The sequence below is a fragment of the Petromyzon marinus genome, chromosome 8 (assembly GCF_048934315.1).
Source record: "Petromyzon marinus isolate PM22_M1 ecotype Great Lakes invasive population chromosome 8, UKy_Petmar_22M1.pri1.0, whole genome shotgun sequence".
NCBI classification, from domain to species: domain Eukaryota; kingdom Metazoa; phylum Chordata; class Hyperoartia; order Petromyzontiformes; family Petromyzontidae; genus Petromyzon; species Petromyzon marinus.
Genome location: NC_133674.1, coordinates 5,200,191 through 5,221,119, shown reverse-complemented (window position 1 = coordinate 5,221,119; position 20,929 = coordinate 5,200,191). Strand labels below are relative to the sequence as shown.

At 49.0% G+C, this 20,929-nt stretch overlaps 1 protein-coding gene across 23 annotated transcripts in view; it reads left to right on the top strand.

Annotated features, from left to right (window-relative positions):
• Positions 1-20,929, top strand: part of LOC116940156 (uncharacterized) — a 232,355-nt gene that overhangs the window by 187,138 nt on the left and 24,288 nt on the right. For 18 of the 23 annotated variants that reach the window (XM_076065541.1, XM_076065547.1, XM_076065544.1 and 15 more), the window contains 10 exons: positions 1,115-1,213; positions 3,423-3,577; positions 6,398-6,609; positions 7,448-7,685; positions 8,886-8,982; positions 9,628-9,856; positions 14,395-14,520; positions 15,454-15,576; positions 16,095-16,127; positions 19,508-19,595. In XM_076065541.1, the coding sequence (XP_075921656.1) occupies positions 1,115-1,213; positions 3,423-3,577; positions 6,398-6,609; positions 7,448-7,685; positions 8,886-8,982; positions 9,628-9,856; positions 14,395-14,520; positions 15,454-15,576; positions 16,095-16,127; positions 19,508-19,595 (1,400 nt within the window). The remainder of the gene's footprint in view (positions 1-1,114; positions 1,214-3,422; positions 3,578-6,397; positions 6,610-7,447; positions 7,686-8,885; positions 8,983-9,627; positions 9,857-14,394; positions 14,521-15,453; positions 15,577-16,094; positions 16,128-19,507; positions 19,596-20,929) is intronic. The other 5 variants (XM_076065542.1, XM_076065550.1, XM_076065537.1 and 2 more) reach the window with 4 other exon arrangements.

Genomic DNA, 20,929 nt, shown 5'->3' with positions numbered 1-20,929 from the left:
TTGAAGGTGTTGTATTTAAATGTGTATTTCAGTATTTATGATCGTAACGATGTTAATCGTGATACTGGTGCTGTTTTTGAAACGGAGTATATTTTCAATGCCGGCAGTCCAGTTGCTCTAACAAATTACCATTGTGTGTCTGCAATCAACCACTGCACTGTTGTTTACAGGTTTGGTTTTTTTTTAATGGAGATTTGATGGAAATGTATTTTTGATCAGTTTACGTGCGTAAAATGTGCTCAGTACAAATAACAATAATTATTAAATGACTTTCATTCACCAGCCCAGTGGCAGTTTTCCATTGCGGAAACAAACAAAAAAAAAACGCTCAAATCTGCACACGAGGAAATGATTAACTAAACTTTGTGCCGGTGTGTGAAAAGTACGAAAAATTAATAGTTTTTTTTTTTAAATGTCACGACTTGGTTTTTTTTTTCCCTCCTGCTTATTTGCGGCTGCTGCTGCTGCTGCCACAAGCTTCGTTTTTGTGGTCCCTGCTGCTGCTGCTGCTGCAATGCCCAGCGCGTGGACACGGAAGCAGCCGCACTGCGCCGCAGTTTTGGCTTCAATCGCTTTCTTAATCTTTTTGCGCGATGGCCCTGCCGCGGCACTTTGTTTTTTTTTTTTTAATCTCCGGGTCGGGGGACAAATGCAGATTCGGGAAATGTTTTTTTTTTCGCTGGGACAGGGCGATTTTTCATTAGCGCCGGACAGCATTTAGAATGTCGCTGCATGTCCAGGGCGGAATTTGATGGCTGCCCTTGGAGCGCAGCATGAGGGATTTCTCTGTAGGGCAGTACGATTATTTATTCTCTAACGCTCGGTCAACTTTGTCTCCGTTTCCCACGCGTGTCTCCCTCTTTTTTGTCCCATCCAAATCTCTCTCTGTATCTGTCTCTCTCTCCTGCTCTGTCTGTCAGTCACTTCCTCTCTCTTTCACTCTCACACCGCTGCTTTTGATACAAACAACCTCTCCCCGTCCCTCCCTTGCCCTCACCCCTGCCTCCCCATCGCCCTCTCCCTTATTAATCCCCTGCTTCCCCCAATTCCCCTTAACCGTCTCCCATCGCCCCCCCTCCCCCCCCCCTTACCTCCCTGTGCCATCCGCTATCAGTAAGCTACACCTGCCGAGCACGCCCCCCCCTCTGAACGAGGGAGAGAGCTTGGTTAGCCGCCTGCTGCAGCTGGGCCCCGAGGGGACCTCTTTCATAGGGTAGGATGCCTAACGGCCCCCCCTTTACGGCTGAGAAAGAGCCACGCTTTTATCTCCTCTTCCCGGGCCTCCCCACCCCCCCCCCCCAACGCTGCCCCAAGCCCCCACACCCCAACCTCCCACTCACTTTTACGTTCCCCATATCATACAGCTTTCTTTGTACCTTTTTGGTTTTCTCCCTTTGTTGTGTTTTTTGTTTGTTTTTCCCTTGATTTGTTTTCTGTTCCTGAAGCAGTGGATCGTGTTTGCCCTGAGTTGCTGCCATCCTGCCGAGTATTTTGATTTCCTATCGTTTAACCCTTTGGTTCCTTGACGTCGTTCCAATAGGACTGGGAATGTGGAAGTCCGCATAGTAGTTAACAGCCTGAAAAATACTTTGAGATCGATCTACATCTTTGCCTGTCAGGAGAGATTTGACGACTCTCTCCCTTGGCACGTACAACGCATATGCCTGCTCTGATTGCCTTCGCTTTATTTTGACCCGGCAACGTAAGCTTAACGCGCGGAGATTATTGTTTAATCCGGGCAACGTTTGAGCGTGCGCTTGCAGGGCTTGCAAGTGAGGCCGCACGGTGCGCCATGCCCACGTAGCCGCGGGCGCGGGCAGCCACCTTTGGAGAAACAAATCGACCCCCGGTGGGCCTGTGCTCAGCCTGGGTCACGCTGCGACCTCCTCTGATGTAAAGAGAGAGATAAATAAATCAAACCAACCTGCGTACAGTATATTGCACAAGCAGACGAACGCTCACATTCGGCAATCGCCCTGCGTGTCGTCACGTAAATCTGCAATTTTTTTCCCGTGCGTTCATTCGGTAATCGTAATGTATTGGCTTGTGGACAGTGTTTCCATATCTCCCGTTTGGAGAGACCACAGCCAGAGGGGTGGCGTGAGATTGGCTGCTGGTGTGGGCAAGCAGACCGCACGGTTTCCCCATTCTCTGCCGAGCCAAGGAGCCCGGAAGTGGCTCGGACTCGAGGGAAAACTCCCTTGTCAAATCAAGCGGAAAATAAAATTGTGCAACAACAAATAAACCTCTCAATTGCTTTGTCGTTTAGTGTCGCTACGTAATGTTTTCTTTCGGGGAGATTTGCCATTGCATTTCTCGTTAAATGGTTTTCATTGAATTAGTAGAGTAAGCCAAAATACCCTCAAGAGGTGCTCTCTAGGATTCTCTCGACTCGAGTCTCCTTACGCCAGTAGTGGCGTGAGCGTGCATTTTGCAGAGCTGCACCTTTAAATATCCACCTATAGAATTGGAATGCCAATGAGAGATTATGATTTAATACTTAATTTTGTCTCGTGGTTTGTTTCATTTTGCTACGCACTTTCAAGTGTTCAATTGTTTGGAGTTGGACCAATCGAGGCAATGGGTTGCCGCCCCCTGCTGTTGAAGCACAGGGTCAAAGGAGCGGCCATTTGGCCTCACAGAGGCCTCGGGGTCTGGAGTCGTGGGGGTATTCGTACACAGCGCTTTGACCGTGATACCACCACGGAGGGCTTTCTCACATTCCCAGGCCTGTTCAGGTTTTTCCGTTGAATAGTTTGCTGTTCACGACATACCTTTTTTATTCCCTATTTATTTTAATGGTACCTATTCGACTGGATGTAACTGAAAATTGCCAATGGTTAATTGCTTCGATAGTGCCTGTAAATGCGCGTTAATGGATGTTAATTGCCTGATGTAATGCCGTTACGATCAATAATTTTGAACGTGTGCAAGATAAATGAAATTTGCAAGTACACTGTGTATTCCCAATTTCTGTGTTGTACAATAAAAGCAAGGCATGGGTTTAATGTATTGTGTGAAGTGGTAGTAGTATTAATGCATAAGATTAAGCTGAGACAGCATGCCTAGATAACTACCACACTACAGCACGGGCACTATGTTTGGAAAGGGGCACAGTCCACGTTTAGAGTGGCTGCGAGAAACGTCCACGTGATAAGTAACTTTGTTGAGCTATCATTTGTTGCCAGGTCACTTATGAAAAAAAGATCTCTATAGCTCCAGTGGGCCTTACCTGGTCGCATAAAAAAACTTGTTTAATAGTTTTTTTTAATATATATTTAAAAGTTTGTTCAGGTTTCTTTTTTTAATGTTTACCACAAGTCGTGAGCAGATGAGTAATACGCACAACCGTCAACGTCCCTCTGCTTCTGCTTCTCGTGTCCCCCCCGTGCCGGGCTGGGTGGTACCCCGCCGCCGCGCAGGCCGGTGCTCGTGGAGATCCCGCACTTCGCTTCGCTGCGCGGCCGCGAGCGGGAGCTCGTCGTGCTGCGCAGCGGCGACGGAAAGACGTGGAAGGAGCACCAGAACGACTGCAAGAACGACGACCTCAACGACGTGCTCAACGGCATGGACGAAGGTGCAGGAAAAAACCTCTCCAGGCCAGGCTAAAAAAAGCCACAAATGGAGTCTGGGCTGGAAGACTACCTGTGAAGGCTGCCGGAAATAAATGAATACAATGACTAATACATCCCCGAAATTTTTAAAACGTAATTGCAAAGCATGAATATCCGACCGGATCACTGTTCGCATGTGAAATAAGCTGCACAATGGTTACAGCATGCGATTATGCACTGGCAATTCTAAAGCTGTGTTCCTCTCTGTTGTAAGAAATTTGGCAAACCCATTCTGTCGCCCTATAAAAAGGCTCTCCGCCCAGATAGTTTGGGCCATTAGAGGTTTTATTTACTCGGCAGTGCGCGAGCTCCTGTGGGCTGTGCGTGTTGTGGCCAAAACAGCCATGTCTTGTGTGCTCCAGTGAGTCACTGAAATGATACTCGCAACCTTCGGTTTGCTATATCGCCAATAATTTACACGGTAACCTCAATGTTACTTTCATTATTATTATCATCGTTACGCTTGTTCATTCAGGAAAACCTCACCGGGTCTCAGCACTTTTTTTAGGAGAGTCCTGGCCAAGTTTTCGCAGTAGAGGGCAGTGTTGCTCTGTGTCATCTGAACTGGGTAATTTGCAGGTAATTATTTTCAGCGTTGGGATGTTTGGCCAATTAGCAGTTGCAATATATGTTTTAGTCCGCTATGGGAGGAAACCCATGCAGGACAGAGTGAGAACACGAACGGCGGCCGAGTTGGGAATCGAACACAGGTACTCCTTCTCCCAGTGAGGCATGAGTTGTTACCACTGCGCCACCCACTGTGCCAGGGCATTGTGCGTTGTCGTAACGTACTGCGGCCTGACAGTGAGCAATCTTTATGACTGTGGAAACCAAGCTGCGTGACTGCCCCACGTTCACTTTGGGGTTCATCGCGTGGCCGTCGCGTGCTGCTTGTCACTGAGCACAGATGACATGTGACTTGCAGCTTAATGGCCATCCATAAGAGAAGCCAGCACTGGGTATCACCGCGTCGTAAATATGAAATTAGAAATCGCATGAGGCATTTTAAATGCTGACAAATGTGACATGAAATAGCATATTCTCAAAACGGAGAAGTGCCAATTTTTACGAAGGAGCGTTGGCATTATATAACGGTAATTGATTCAGAATATTGGCGAAATGCTTTTGCTTTATAAAAAAAAAACCAGATGCTTGTTTGAACTGAATCGTCGTCTGTTTCTCGTTTTAATATTTTAGAGGACATTTTTTTGCCCAGTTGCAGCAAATAAAAATGTATCTTATTAGAGAAGGTTCATCCAGGGTGCGTATACCCCAAAAATATTTAAGATTATGGCTCAAACACCAGGCACAACTCTGCATAGCTTCTGACAGGGCTCAGGGTGGGCAGTAGAAGGCAGTGCAGCAAATACCATTGTTGTAGTTTACTTCTATACTCCCGCATATACTCTCTACCTTCACCAACCCACACTGTTTAGCATGATGACGTATGGTCAGATGACCCCCATGGCCCACACGTTATGGGGAAGCCATCACCCAGCAGTGGACTGACACAAGGCTGTAAACTTTGATGCAGACGCTCACTGTCTTTAGCTCACACACCAGCATGTGCATGAAGACAAAGATCCTCCGGTGGGCATGCAGACTGTTAGGGCAAGTGCGAGTAGCTATAAAGGCCGACAGTACACGAGGGGGTGGGTGGCCGGCCAACACCTTTGTCTCCCCAGTGACAATGTTTACACACCAAACCAGGTTCTCATTTGAGGCTGAGTCGACGTCGGAGAGGCCCAGGACGAATTCAGATAATCGTCACTGGTGTTGGCCGTGAGCGGGAATCGAACTCAGGTCGCCGGGTTTTTATAGCACAGCGTGCGAACCGCTCCGCCACCACTCCGTAACTGTTAATACCTGTGAAGACAGGCATGGCACACAAGGAGGTAGTGGCCAGAACCACACCTGTGAAGACAGGCATGGCTCACAAGGAGGTAGTGGCCAGAACCACACCTGTGAAGACAGGCATGGCTCACAAGGAGGTAGTGGCCAGAACCACACCTGTGAAGACAGGCATGGCACACAAGGAGGTAGTGGCCAGAACCACACCTGTGAAGACAGGCATGGCACACAAGGAGGTAGTGGCCAGAACCACACCTGTGAAGACAGGCATGGCACACAAGGAGGTAGTGGCCAGAACCACACCTGGCCACCTTTGTCTCCCCGCGTCATCCCTTTCCTGCCCCCTCCCCCCCACCACACATCTCGGGCTCCCCTCTGCCGACCCCCGTGCTGACCCCCGTGCCGACCCCCATGCTGACCCAAGTGCTGACCCCCATGCCGACCCCTGTGCCAACCCCTGTGCCGACCCCCGTGCGGACCCCAGTGCCGACCCATGCCGACCCCCATGCTGACCCAAGTGCGGACCCCCATGTTGACCCCCGTGCTCACCCCCATGCTGACCACCGTGCCGACCCCCGTGCCGACCCCCGTGCCGACCCCCGTGCCGACCCCCGTGCCGACCCCCATGTTGACCCCAGTGCTGACCCCAGTGCTGACCCCCATGTTGAGCCCAGTGCTGACCCCCGTGCGGACCCCCATGTTGACCCCAGTGCTGACCCCCGTGTTGACCCTCATGCTGACCCCCAGGTTGACCCCAGTGCTGACCCCCATGTTGACCCCAGTGCTGACTCCCATGTTGACCCCAGTGCTGACCCCCATGTTGACCCCAGTGCTGACCCCCATGTTGACCCCAGTGCTGACCCCAGTGCCGACCCCCGTGCGGACCCCAGTGCCGACCCCAGTTCTGACCCCATGCTCGCTATCTCCCCCAGAGCTCGATTCGCTGGAGGAGCTCGAGAGGAAGCGCATCTGCCGCATCGTGACGCGCGACTTCCCGCAGTACTTTGCGGTGGTGTCGCGCGTGCGCCAGGAGAGCGAGGTGGTGGGCCCCGAGGGCGGCGTGCTCAGCTGCACCGTGGTACCCGACGTGCGGGCCTCCTTCCCGCAGGGCGCCCTCACCAAGCGCATCAAGGTCGGCCTGCAGGTGAGCGCCGACACCGGCAGGGCAGTGCGACCCAAGCGTGGGCTCGTTTGTGTCCGGCAACGACACACGCGGTCGAGCGTGTCCTGTCAGGTCCAAAGCAGGTCTCAAGATTCTTCTCGTACATTTTCGGTTTGCTTGTCATTTTTACGTGTGGAACAAGGTGAACAAAGCATGGGCCTTAACACGTGGATATTAGCCTGCCATGACACGGCGATGTTGCTGTTGATTTTTGCAATTGAAGTAATTTGCAATGTAAATTTTTCAAATTCGTGCAAATTTTTGACTGTGGTGCCGATACATTGCATGCTCTTTTTTTTACACACTTTTTTCCCCACAGGATCATTCATGTCCACTGTTCAGCAGGCGACGCACAGTGTGGTCATACACCCGCTGTATTAACCAAGGTGGCCAGCGGCTAGAACCACAAACCTTTGAAACGAGTGGCTGAATGCACTGCCACTCGGCCACGTCACCGCCCCAGCACATGAATTGACAGCGTAATTATTAAACGAACAAACAAAGCGATTGTCAGTTTCACATGCAGTAGGCTTTTGTGAACAATATTATCCATAATAAAGGTTTTTGGGGTGATATTGCATAAACAAAAAGTGCAAATTAGTTAGTACATCACACCGGTGTGTTGGAGAGTAAACCCGTGACATTTACAATTCGAGTTACGGCGCTTGGGTGGTGATTACAGCCAGCTTCATCAGGCAGGAGCCAGGAATGTGAAGAAGTCCTCCTTTTTCGGTCTTCAATAACGGGAGTAGAGGCGATGTCATCACTGCAGTGGGCCTGCCTGTCAGGTTTCGAAGGAGATTGTGTGAATCTTTTGCAGGCCCACCCAGTGCCAGAGGACATGGTGAGAAAGGTCCTAGGCAACAAGGCGGCGTTCAGCCCCATCGTGACGGTGGAGCCGCGCCGCAGGAAGTTCCACAAGCCCATCACCATGACGATCCCCGTGCCGCAGTCCACGAGCGCCATCACGGCCGCGAGCGCCGACACGCGGGTCAACGGCTTCAGCGAGACAGTGCCCGACACGCCGCCGCCGCTGCGCCTGCTGTGCAGCATCACTGGTGGGGGTGCTCACAACGACGCGCGTTGGTTTGTTATGGGCGGCCGAGTGGTCGGTGCTGTCGGGAAGGCTCATGCCACGTTGCGAGGAGCCCCCGGTTTCCATTGCCGAAGCGGGCATTCTTTCCACGTGGGGTTTGTGCGTTCTGTCCCTCCGTTCCGCATGGGTATCTATCCTCCAGGTTCTACGCTTGTTTTCCCATAGCTTAAAGAAAAAAAAAAAACATGCAGTGTATCGTTGATTGGACAGACGTCCCGGTGCTGAAAATGTACCTGCAAATTACCCAGTAGGGATTACAAACAAAAACATCATCTCCTAAATGCAAAAAACTTTGCAGGACCCTCCTGAAAAATAATCTTGAGACTCAGTGAGGCTTTCCCGGGTAAACGAGCGAAATAATAATTACGGAGAGCACATATTGCTTTCATACAGCCCTTTATGAACCCACTGCGAGATGAAGACCTCCCCATACCATGCGGGTCGGGGGAAATGTTTAACGATACTTCACCCCGTGCTGCTCAGTGTCAGTAGGTGAAGAGGGATGTTCAGGACCGTTTAAGATACCACTCACCACTAGTGTTTGCCATAGCCAGCAATCAAACTCCGACACCCGGGTTCATAGGAGAGTGCGCGAATGAATACGCCACCCTTTCCCACTATGCTCTTATGACACCGTTCCGTTTTAAACTTTACAGTGTGCGATGATTCGTCACGCTGTTTTGTTGGCATTTCCAATTGTGTCATCCGCATTTTCATTGGTTAGCAAAGCAAGGATGCCTATCTGTAATAAACACAAATTATACTTAGAATTGTATGCATGTGCCCTAAAGCTGTACATATATTATACAAAGATCCCCTGTGAAGGTGGGCAGTTGATGTTGATGAACACCTATTCAGGCCTGGAATGTACACAAATGCGGTGGTGTGGTCAGCACCTCGCCTGGCCGCTGAAGTTTAAGCACTACACGAGGTACATGTTTTAAGGCGAGTCAACCTAAGGGAGGCCCAGGCTCAGTTCCGATATTTATCATTAAATGTAGGCCGTGAACTGAAATTGAAGTCAGGATATTGGCTTCGTAGAACAGTGCACTCACCGCTACGCTACCTCACCCCATACATTAGAGGGCTCACTGTGACAGGACAGCCACACGCTCATCAACCTCTTATCATGTCCCCACGGCTGATTCCTGTGGTCGCACAGGTGGGATTTCACCGGCGCACTGGGAAGACATCACCGGCACGACGCCTCTCACCATCACCACCTCAACAGTCTCCTTCACCACCAACGTTTCTGCCAGGTTACACGCACACACACGCACGTGCGCACACCGACTCAACCCATAACGGGTGTTTGTTTTCACTAAAGTCGAGTAAATGGCTGGCAAATTTTTATTGTGAAATTAATAACAACCAATCCGAGTGATAGTGAACTAAGTGTATTCGTTTTATGCCAATGTGTTTACACGACATACCCAATTCTCCATTAAAAAGCTGGTAATTTGTGGCCACATTGTGGCCACATGTTTGTATTCCTGGGGCCATTATAAACTCTCTTTTGCACATGGATGTATTTAATAAAACTTAGTCTATTTTTAGATTAGTTGGCAAGGAAATCGTTTCGTAGATGTGCGGTGGATTGCTTCAATTCCTCCGTTGAATTTACAGAGTTCAGAGTGATTCATCAATGTGCAATCGGAGTTTCCTGCAATCACACCGCCGGTTTCCTTTTAATTTCCACTCGTGAGGTTCCTAGTGGGCGGCTCTGCCGTGAGACCTGCAGATTCGATATCACGTGGCCCAGTGTTTCCGAGGTACAGGTTCTCTCGTGGGATCGACAATCGGGAGCTTGCTCAGGAGCGAGTCAGCGATCGAGTTCGGTTATGCTCTGAATTGCAACGTCGCCCGTCTCTTCCCCCATCTGCTGCCCCGGTGTGGCCGCCCAGGTTCTGGCTGCTGTACTGCCGGCAGCCCCCGGAGGCCGTGAACCTGGCTAACCGGCTGTACCAGGAGGCCACCTGCGTACCGTATCTGGCCACGTTCGTGGTGTTCTCCAAGGCGGTGGAGGCGGTGGAGTCGCGGCTGCGCTGCTTCTGCATGACGGACGACCGCGTCGATAAGACGCTGGAACAGCAGGAAAACTTCACAGAGGTGGCACGCAGCCGCGACGTGGAGGTGGGTACAGCTGGTTGTCGCTGGACGCTTGGCGCTTCACCACGCTCACAAACACAGCGACCGCACTCATAATCACAGCCACCGCACTGACAAGCACAACAACAGAAACAACCGTCATGCGTCCCTAAGTGGTGGGGACATCACCACGGCGCTTGTGCCAAGCTCGGTCAATTTTGAGGCTACGTGAAGTGTCGAAGGCTCACTGACAGCAAGCCACAGAACAGACCCAGGTGCCATGGGTTGACTGAGTTGACTGGCAGATGCACCAGCTGTGCTCCCCACTGTGCCAATTCTCTCCATTTTAGCCATCCAGCAGTCTGATCGTTGTTGAAAGTGTCGTTCCTCTGCCCCCTGTTTGTTGTTGTTGGAGGGTGACTGCCTCTAACTGACCAGTAGCATCCTTAACGAACCTCCTTCACCGAGGCCGATCTTGACACCGTTAGTACCAGTCATCGGCAAGTCCAATTATCTCCACATCCTCCTGTATCACATGAGTCCATCTCTTCTCTAGCCCGTACTGTGTCTGTTTAGCCCCTTCTATCCGGCCAAACAGAAGCTGCTTGGGCATGCGGTGGCTGGGCATGCGGGCTACATGACTCAACCAACACAGCCTCGCCTGCCAGCGGAGCTCACTAATGGGACTGTGACCAGATCGTTGAAGGATTTATGAGCTCGCACAATCCAGTCTGGTTAAACCTATGCTGGATCATAGGCAGACTAGCCTGAATTTTTCAAACCGGCGCAGAAGTTCACTGCGGCCCAAGTGCCTATATCACGACCGACTCAGGCATTAAAGTCACCTTACAAGACAACTATATCCCAAAGGGTCCCTTTAGACGGCACCCAGGACAGGAGGTCATGAAAGGCATCTGACTTATCAGTCATGTCTACATCCATCCACTGATATTCATCTTATGTCAGTGCGTAAGCCACCACCATCTCCAACACCACCATTCTTCGCCTCTTGTTGATGGGCAGGCAAGCCCACAGCAATCTGGGTACTCGCAGCTTCCTTCACCTTAAATTTCGATTTAAAGCTTTCGTGACTGCAAGGATTCATCTTCTTTGGTTCTTTCGGTAAAGTCACGTAGAATGAGAATAAAATAATAAAATAAAATAACACAATAAAATTCTCACGACGTTTCACTCCAACGCTGTCCTCTGGACAGTCCAGTCCCTTCACCTGATGAAGGCCACTTGTGTTGTGGCCGAAACGTCGTGATAATTGTATTGTGTTATTTTATTATTTTATTCTCATTCTACGTTACTTTACCGAAAGAACCAAAGAAGATGATTCCTTCACCTTGTTTCCACATTCTCACACCCCTTCATTCTTTTGTTTAAAAGCAATACCACTCACTCCCTGTTGTTTGGCAGTTTTCCTGCCCCGAGTGGAAGACTGTCCACCTCCTGTATTCTAGAGAGGTCCAGGCGAAACCATCTCCCGGCAGAGGAATGGCAGTCTTTATTCTACAGCAAGAGTTTGAACACTTCACGTGGCCAACCGAAGTGGTCAACTGTTGAGGAATCCCAACCCGGGTGGGGGGGGGGGTTAGTCTGACTCTGCCAAATGGGGTTTGGCCAGCAGGCATCATAAACCCCCCTAGGGCCTCCAGCACGAGCTTAGTTGAGGTGTTTCCACCGTGGTGTTTGGTAAGAAATAGTGCCAGGTGATAAATATGTAGTGTATGCTACAGAGAGGCGCACACACTAATTTGGAGGCAACACGTTTATTTACACAACTCTCTAACCACTTCAGGTTCTACAGCTAAGTGTGGCTACACTGGTCGCTGTGTACGTGCGAGTTAGCTATCGCGAATTGGCCAGTCAGCACACGCGCTGTCTGACCCACGATCCCGAGCTAAGACTCGACTGACGGCGAACCGAAGAGCGACCAGACCCCAGGACGATCCCCACAAACGAACCCCGATCCCTGTCCAGGCTGCCCCTTTATTTCTCTAGCCGCGGCCTCACTGCGCCCTCGGCCACGCCTCCTGCTGTATGAAGTAAGGACTCCCGGCCTCTGGTCACGTGTCCGTTAAGCCTCCCAGGGAGGTTCCGGCGCTCAGCAGAACTCTTGAATAGTAGCTGGCGCTAACACCACAGTGGACACATTTGTGTCACTAAATAGTATACCAGCCCCTTGCAACACATTGGTGTAATTACATACAAAGATAAAGGTCTCCCCCGTGTAGCCTTGACAGACAGTGGGGGGCAAGTGCTGCTCGCGAGAATTACATACACTGACAGACATACAAAGACAAAATACAAAGTTCCCCCGTATAGCCTTAACAGACTGTTGGAGCAAGTGCCGTTAGAGAGCGCCTATGAAGGCCGGAACAGTACACGATGACAGACATACACACCCTGACAGACATACAAACACTGACAGACATACCCTAACAGATACACTGACAGACATAAACACACTGACAGACATACACACACTGACGGACAAGAACAATTGTCACCATGGCGCTTGTGCCAGGCTAAGTGCACTTTAAGGCCATGTCAAGTGTTGAACGCCTGTTGGCAGGAGGTTATGGTACAGACCCAGGTGCCAGGGGTTGGCTGACTGAGATGACTGAGATGACTGGCCGATGCACCACCTGTGCCCCCTACTGTGCCAACTTGCTGTGTTTTAGCCGCCCGGCGCTCCACTCATTGTTGTGAGCGTTGCTCCCCTGCCCTCTGTTGTTTCTGGAGGGCGACGGTATATAACTGCCCAGTAGCGTCCTTCATGAGCCTCCTTCACAGAGGCCGATCTTGACACCACTGGTACCAGTCATCGGCAAGTCCACTCAGCTCCACGTCCTCCTGTACCACATCACTCCATCTCTTCTACAACCTGTGCCGCGCCCGTTTAGCCCCCTCTATACGGCCGAACAAAATTTGTTTAGGCATGCGGTGGCTGAGCGTGTGGGCTACATTACCCAGCCAACACAGCCTTACCTGCCTGAGGAGCTCACTGATAGGCCTTTGTGCAGATCTTTCAAATATTTGTAATCTCCTCACACAATCCAGCCTGGTTAAACCCAGGATGACTTGCAAGCAGGCCAACCTAAATGTTTCTAACTGGCGAAGGTGTCCCATTAGGGGGTCCACGTTTCGCAAGCGTAGAGAAGGGAGGGCATGACAGTGACCGAGAAGACCTGACGCTTCGTGTGGAGCGACAGACCAGGCAGCTTCCACACAGCGTTACGCAGCCGATGAATGATTTAGTGCCGCTCGACTGATTCGGAGTGAGACCTCTGCTGTCCAACCAGAACTGGTCATACGTACACTGCCCAGGTATGGAAAACTCTCCACTCTCTCCAGAACTGCCCCATCACCAATGGGGAGTTGAGGGGGTGGAGTGTTTGATGTCACAAAATACCCAGGCAGGTGCTTAGTTCTGGTGGGGCTGATGATAAGCCCCATCTCTTCGTGGCACTTTCCAGGTCCAGCAGCAGCACCTCCAACTCCTCGGAGTGAGCCGCAATCACTAGATCATCAGCATGCATTATATGGTTTGACCAATAGGGAGCCATCCCTTGTCCGCACCTGGGCATCGATCTGTACCAGATGGAGATTCCTCTGCTACAGCCATCGAATGCTTCACGAACTACGAGGTCAAAAAATATGTTAAATAATGTGAGAACCAGAGGACATCCCTGTCGCACCCCAAGGGGAACAGGGAATGGCTCCGACTCCTGGCCATGCAGCTTTACCCGGGCCTGCCCACCATCATGAAGCTCCTTCATGATTGTGACCAGAGAGTCAGGGACTCCGAAAGCATGAAGAACAACCCAGAGCCCAGGCCTATTAATGGTAGCATAGGCCTTGACCAGGTCAATAACGCAGAGATGTAGGTCCTGTTGGAATTCCCTACACCTCTGCTGTAGCAGACGGACATAAAATATGGCATCTATAGTGGACCACCCTGGCCTGAAACCACATTTGGTCTCCGAAAGCCTCTACTCAGTTTGCCTGGCACGGCAATGTTGAATAATAATCGCCATCTTGCTCACCACCACGCTCACAAAAACAGCCTCTCTCAAGGTGTGCGAGAGAGGGGAATGGTCTAGCGGACCAGGGCTGGCTCAATTGTTGACACAGCAAGTACAGTCTGTTCTCTTATAACCTGGCAGTAGTTGTGTTCCTGAAGAACACCTGCCTTTTGTAAAAATCGCGTTATAATAAAAAATATATAATACAGGGTAAATCACAGTCTGCGACAACACGTGAGATGCGTACGCAGGCCGAACAAAGACTGTGGTGCGTGGGTAGCATCTAAAAGCATCCAGCAGCATCCCATTGCCTTGTGCGATGATGCTACGCTGAGGCAGCCGTACCACCGCTTATTCCTACTCGCGCGACGTAGTTCAGTTCACTCAGTCGCGTTATATACAAGGTTCATCCGGGTTACATAAAATCTGTTCCCTAATACATTAATCGCGTTATATACAATTCGAGTTATGATAACAACACGACTGTCAATTGTACTTTGAGAGTGAGCGGCTCGTGACTCGCTTGTCCTCTGCCGATCGCGTGTTCAGGTAATGGAGGGGAAGCCCATCTACGTGGAGTGCTTTGGCAACCTGGTGCCACTCACCAAATCAGGGCAGCAGCATTCTTTCAACTTTTATGCCTTCAAGGAGAACCGCCTGCCCTTCTACGTAAAGGTGACGTGTAAATGTTTTGTTTTGAGTCATCGGGCTACTTGATTTTACATCATTAAAATATCAATAACCAGCCACTTGTTACAATAAAATTCACTCTCGAGATCATTGTGATGCATGACACTTATACAATGGATATGTTGCATGTGTTAATTGAAAAGCATATCAAAAGTGGAAAATGCAGTACAATTCCCACGAATAAAGTAAATTAATTGCAAATTTGGCAGGCATGGGCATTGTCAGGATTCAAATTGGATAATGTTTTTAACCATTAGAGGGCTGCAAGAAACAGCTGAGTGTTCGAGATGGCCCGGGTGAGAAGGATTCTTGGAGATTTTAGACAGCGGAGAGACTGACAATTGACGAAATAACATAACCGACTGGAAGTGAAAACAAATGTATTCGACAAACGAAGGAAAGAAAGATGACAGCCTCGTTGGGACTCATCTCGAGAATGAGCTGGGACGGGATCCCGGAGTTAGCGATGCTGCGCAGCACACGAATGGAAAGAAACAGGAGCAGGGGATGATGCAGCCGGAGGGGGAGAAAGCCGAGCAAGAGACCTCGAAGAACTGGGCAGTGAGACTAAGGAAGCAGTAGAAATACCGGCTAGGGAAAGAGATTCAAGGGCGTAAATTAATTCGGCTCTTTTGAACTGACGGATAACCCACTTGACAATGACGAGAAGGTTGCAGGGCAGTGAGGGGGCGAGATGGAAGTCTGCTGAATGTGGAGAAGACAACTTAATGAAGAAGACAAAGTCGGTCTGAGGCAAAGGAGACTAGGCAACTTCTGATCATTCGCTTTCAAGCAGTTAGATCCATGTTCGCGTAGCTGCAGAACAGAAATGAACAAAATATTTGCATCTCACGTAGAGGTAGTTTTGTTTTGCGAGGGACGGCCGATTGATTGTGCGAGCGATGGCTCGGTGCGCAGGTGCGGGACGTCACGCAGGAGCCGTGCGGACGCCTCTGCTTCATGAAGGACCCCAAGACAACGCGAGGTCTGCCTCAGCAGGCGATCTGTAGCCTCAACATCACTATACCTCCTTACAAGAAGGTACAGCAATTCACTGGCTCTTTTGGAAAACAGACAGTCTTTTGTTCGGAGTAGCACGGTGGCAGAGTGGTAACAACACTCTTGCCTCAGCAAATAAGGATCTGGGTTCGATTCCCGACTCGGGTGCCTTTCTGTGTGGAGTTTGTGAGTTCTCCCCCTGTTCTGCATGGGCTCCCTCCCAGCTTTCCGGTTTCTTCCCCATAGATAAAAATAACATGCAATGTATGTTTGTTGAACTTCTTTCGCACCGTCTACAGCCAACCGTGCTCATCGGAGGTGTATCGTAACTCGTATTGACAAAACACATCCCAATGCTGAAAAATTATTGACATTTTCCTCGATTGGGTTTATGCATCGCCCGCCCTCCCCCCCCCTACTGCAAAAACTTGGCAGGACCCTCCTACAACAACGTCTTGAGACTCAGCGAAGGCTTTCCTGGGTAAACAAGCGTCATAATAATATGAATCACACATGTGACGTTTCCTCATTGTCCGACGTGTTGTTTTGTCATCCTCCAGGAGAATGAGTCTGAGAGAGACGATGAGGATGAGGTAAAGTTCACAGTTTTTTCGCCGGCTGTCTTTCATCCGTCGTGTTTCATTGGTGCTTGTGGGCTATCAATCATTGTGTGAAACATAAATATGACAGCACCTGACAGCACACAGACAAACAAACCTAAATAGATCATTTAATGTCTGTTCTATATTATTCTACAATAAAGATGTAGCGATATGATACACAAAGATATTTCCTAGTGTCCTTGAGTACCCCTTGACAGTCAAACCTGCACACAACTCTGCTAATTTGCTCAATATGAACATTTGTAGTCATTGGTTTATAGTTTGTAAACTGTAAGGTGATTTTGATTTAGAGCTTTCGTGACTGCAGGGATTCATATTCTTGGTTCTTTCGGTAAAGTCACGTAGAAGGGAAACAATAAAATAATTGTTTTATATTTTTATTATTTTATTGTTTCCCTTCTACGCGACTTTACCGATACAACCAAGAATTTGTAAGGTGATTGTTTCATTATACGGCCATTCACATACTACGTTAAATTAAAAAAGTTAGTGCTTTGAGATTACTAATTTTAAAGTCTCTTTATAAAATGTTGTTCGTTTTTATTCAAACGTCACAAATGTGAAAGGTAACATCGAAAACAGCAACGACGGTTTCAATGTGTACGGCATGCGCGTGCGCAATCGCCTCTCGAGACGGGGTAACAAAAACGAAGAAAAATGTGGCAGCACAGTGGTAACGCACGTGCCTCACAGCAAGAAGGCTCTGGGGTTCGATTCTCGATTTGGGTGCCTTTCTGTGTGGAGTTTGTTGTGTGCACCTGCTGTTCAGCGTGAGTTTCCTCCGGGTTCTCCAGTTTCCTGCCATCGCTAAAAAAAAAAAATCCAATGTAACGGGTATTGGCCAAATATACCAATTATGTAAAATTATCTGTAAATTACTCTATTGGGATTACACAGCAGCAGCAGCAGCATAAGCAACACCCCATACTGGAAAAAAAACTTGCCAGGACCCTCCTGAAAAAGAGTCTTGATTCTCAGTGAGGCTTTAGTAGGTAGCCAAGCATAGTAGTAGTAATACTAATACAAGATGGGTGAGGGTGTCAGGAGAGGGAGACACAGAGGCAGAGAGAAAGAAACAATTCGGTACATCCGGGGTGAACCAATCGGGGCCCAGCACCAACAACAGCAAGGAGCCCCCAGGGATAGCCGGCGCATCGCCAACTGTCATTACGATCAGTATCTGTCAACTATTTTGGTGTTTCGTTGGTCTCGGGTCTAAATTGAATAATGACAGTAACCCATGCAAACCAGATTCGTTTTGATATCGTTGCATGCAGCGGAATGGTTGAGCACACCGGTGAACCACACGCACACGGGAACAGGGCTTTAATGCATGCAATGTTTTCTTTAGTAAAATCCGAAATACCGGTCATTGATATGGAACCAGTTGCTCGCTAACATTTTCTAATACAGTTGCAAAGGTATTGGTATCAAAAGCAAGTTCATCAGGCGATGCGCTGTATGCAAACGCAGTCAACATGAAACAACCCAATATACAAAGTAGTCAACGTGTATGCAGAACCGAAGTGGTTGTGATGCTTATTGATGAATTTACATTAGGCACGATCGGGTATATCGAATGCCTTCCACTCTACATTCAGCCGCTTCTCGTGATGGGATATGGATATACTAACGTCTTGAATTGACCAAAATATTACGAATTATTGTTTTAATTTCTTGTCCGATCTCTCCCATGAGAAAGAGCAGTGCTCTCTCTCTCTCTTGAGTCAATAGAGACTTTGCCGATGTATTTGGACCTCCACTATTTGGCCATAAATTATTTTTTTAAAGATAAAGGTAGTTTATGTACATTTGGCCTTGGTCCATGGCTGGTGCAGCGCAGCTGATCACTATAATGAGCACTTGTAGTCTGGGATATCTACGGCACATTGTGAGCCAACCTCAAGGCCTTTCTACAGGTTTCCCATTGTTACATAGCTCTTAAGCCAAGTTAGACTCCTGTCTAAAAACTAAACTATTATTATTTTCCAAGGTAAGGCCCACTGAGCTATAAAGCTCGTTCTTCAGAAGCGACCTGACCAAAAATGATAGCTCAACGAAGTAGGTTATTTATAGCAGCCAAATGCTCAATGCTTTTTTTATTAATGTTGAGGGAAAAACCAGAGGACCTGGAGAAAAATCCACACGACCACGGAAAGAATGTAGAAACCCCAAATATACAGCAGGCATCAGGATTAGGTTCAAACCTTCGACCTCCTTTATACCAGACGAGGCAGTTCACGTCTCGCCACCGTGGTGCCCAAGGAACTTCGGAGCTGTGGTGTCAAGTTGCTTAACATGAGAACATTTGTATTCAAACAGCCACATACGAATAATTTACAATTTTGATCATTATGATTAGTATGAAAAAAACACTATGATTGAAACAATGAGTATTTATTCCTACTTAACACTTAATGTGATTTATATGACGGTTAAACCCACAGGGCATTTTCAGTGGGCTGGGGCACCCAGAGCATTGTCAAAGGGCTGGGACAGCCAGGGCAGTGTCAGGGGGCTGGGGCAGCCAGGGCAGTGTGAGGGGGCTGGGACAGCCAGGGCAGTGTCAAAGGGCTGGGACAGCCAGGACAGTGTCAGAGGGCTGGGGAGCCAGGGCAGTGTCAAAGGGCTGGGGCAGCCAGGACAGTGTCAAAGGGCTGGGACAGCCAGGACAGTGTGAGAGGGCTGGGACAGCCAGGGCAGTGTCAAAGGGCTGGGACAGCCAGGTCAGTGCTCTTAACTCTAGCACAGGGTTGCAGTGCGGTACTGGGGCTTTGTAAATGGAAACTAAATTATCCATCGAGGCAGTCAGATAAGTTGAACGCGGAGTGCACAGAATCTGTGATGCTCACCCCGTCAAGGCGCTAAGTTTAGTCGAGTGAGATTCTCCGCGTGCCACTTCTGATTTATGCCACTGTCACCCTGTTTATACATCCGACGACTGGTTTGGTGTCACGTCAGGAAACTTAGTGGGGAGTAGAACAATGTCAAGTTAACTTGTTTGCGATGAAATGTTTGCGTGTGTATACTGCGCACGAGTAAGCAACACACGGTAAACAAATGTACAGTGTCAATTTTCTGTGCACAGTTTTGCTGTGTATGCTATATTTACATGTGAAATTACTCATTGGGTTTAGGGGGAGATTTAAACAATGATTAAAAAAATTACGTGTGGAATGATAACCGTGAATACACGAGTGCATGCCAGCTTCCGGTCTGAGCACAGAGGACATGTCACCCGATGACCGCACAACATCCTTGGGTGGGGAGTGACCAGGCAGCGCTTTGGCGGCGTGCGTGCGTGCTGCAGCTCCTCTAGTGGCTGTGCTTGTGTCCACCCCTTACCCTAGCAGGAGCGGCTGGGCTACAGGCGGCAGCCCTACACGTCCCTGGCTTTACGTAAGCATTACGGCAGTCTGAACGCGCTGGGCTTGTTGAGTGAGTTCCATTCCATTACTAACCATCGCTGGCACGCGGGGGACACGGTGTTGCTCGCAGTGCACTGCTAGTGGGACTTGCGCACAGCAGAAGCTGCTTTGTCACGTCGCGCATCTTGCACCTGGCTGCGGAGTGCATTTTCATTCGCCGAGTCGCGGCCGAGAGGTGTCTAGGTGGCTCAGAGGTCAGGGTGCTTGGCTGCTGCCACTGACATCCGGGGTTAAATCCAGACGGTCGCCCGTTGTTAAACTGGGCTCTCATGTGCAGTAAGTCGATTTGTTCGGCCCGGCCACCATTGGCTGCATGCAAATAAACCACCGCAATAACATTTCGCGTCTGCACTTTATTTGGCAAAAATTCCAGCTCTGAGATTGAAAAAAATATATCAGTTTGTCACGTGACAAACGTTGGTCTCATATGTCGAGGGGTTGGAAAAGTGCTGTTGCCTACTGTGTGGACCAGAGGTCACTGGAGGGAGCTCTGTGACATCCGCCATGGGCCGCTCAATAACACACAGTGGGTTGTACCGCTCTGCGAGATATCCGAAAGGACGCTCCGTCTCGTGGCATGACGCCGCTGAGAACACGTACTCAGAATAAAACTTAAGTAGAAAGACAAATGTAAGTGGGAAGATGCCGCGTTGTTGATGTACCAAGCCTCACCTTCCTCTGAGCTACAGTGCCAATCCATGACCTCTCCCACATTCCACTCAGCGATATGCACATTGCAACATTGGCCTCCATACCAGACGCACGCAATCTAAATCTTATTTGGGCTGAAATGTTTTTGTCTGAATCTGTCGACAACAGTAATTCATTTTTGTTCCTAAACAAAAACTGATTATCTGGCTTTAACTGCATTAACGGGTTATTCAACACACCATTTGGCACCCTTTATACTCCACTGGTGTGTTGAATACCTGTTTGTTACTATACAATTAGGGTTTATATATCATCGAAATGTGACCGCATCTTTTTGTTGTGTCTCACAGTGTCCCACTTGCAGTGCCGAGTGATTAATGTCTTTGCAACATACATTATTTTACATTGTGCATTTGATGATGTTTATTTGACTGTAATTTTACTCTTAAAAGCCTTTCATTTTTGGTTCCTTCAATGACCAGCTTAGCATTCGCGTGTTGGCTGGTAAGGCGAGGGGTTATTTTCATTGGACCATTGCCTTTGGTAGGAAGCGTTAATTTAATTCAAAGTCACCTTTATCCAAGGTAGCTTTACAAGTGAAACGCTCCCTTCTTTATCAGAGCAGTTGCATTTGTAAAATGGCCTTCTTGCATGACGCACTTTGTACGTGCACATTTTGTGTGATGTTTTCCC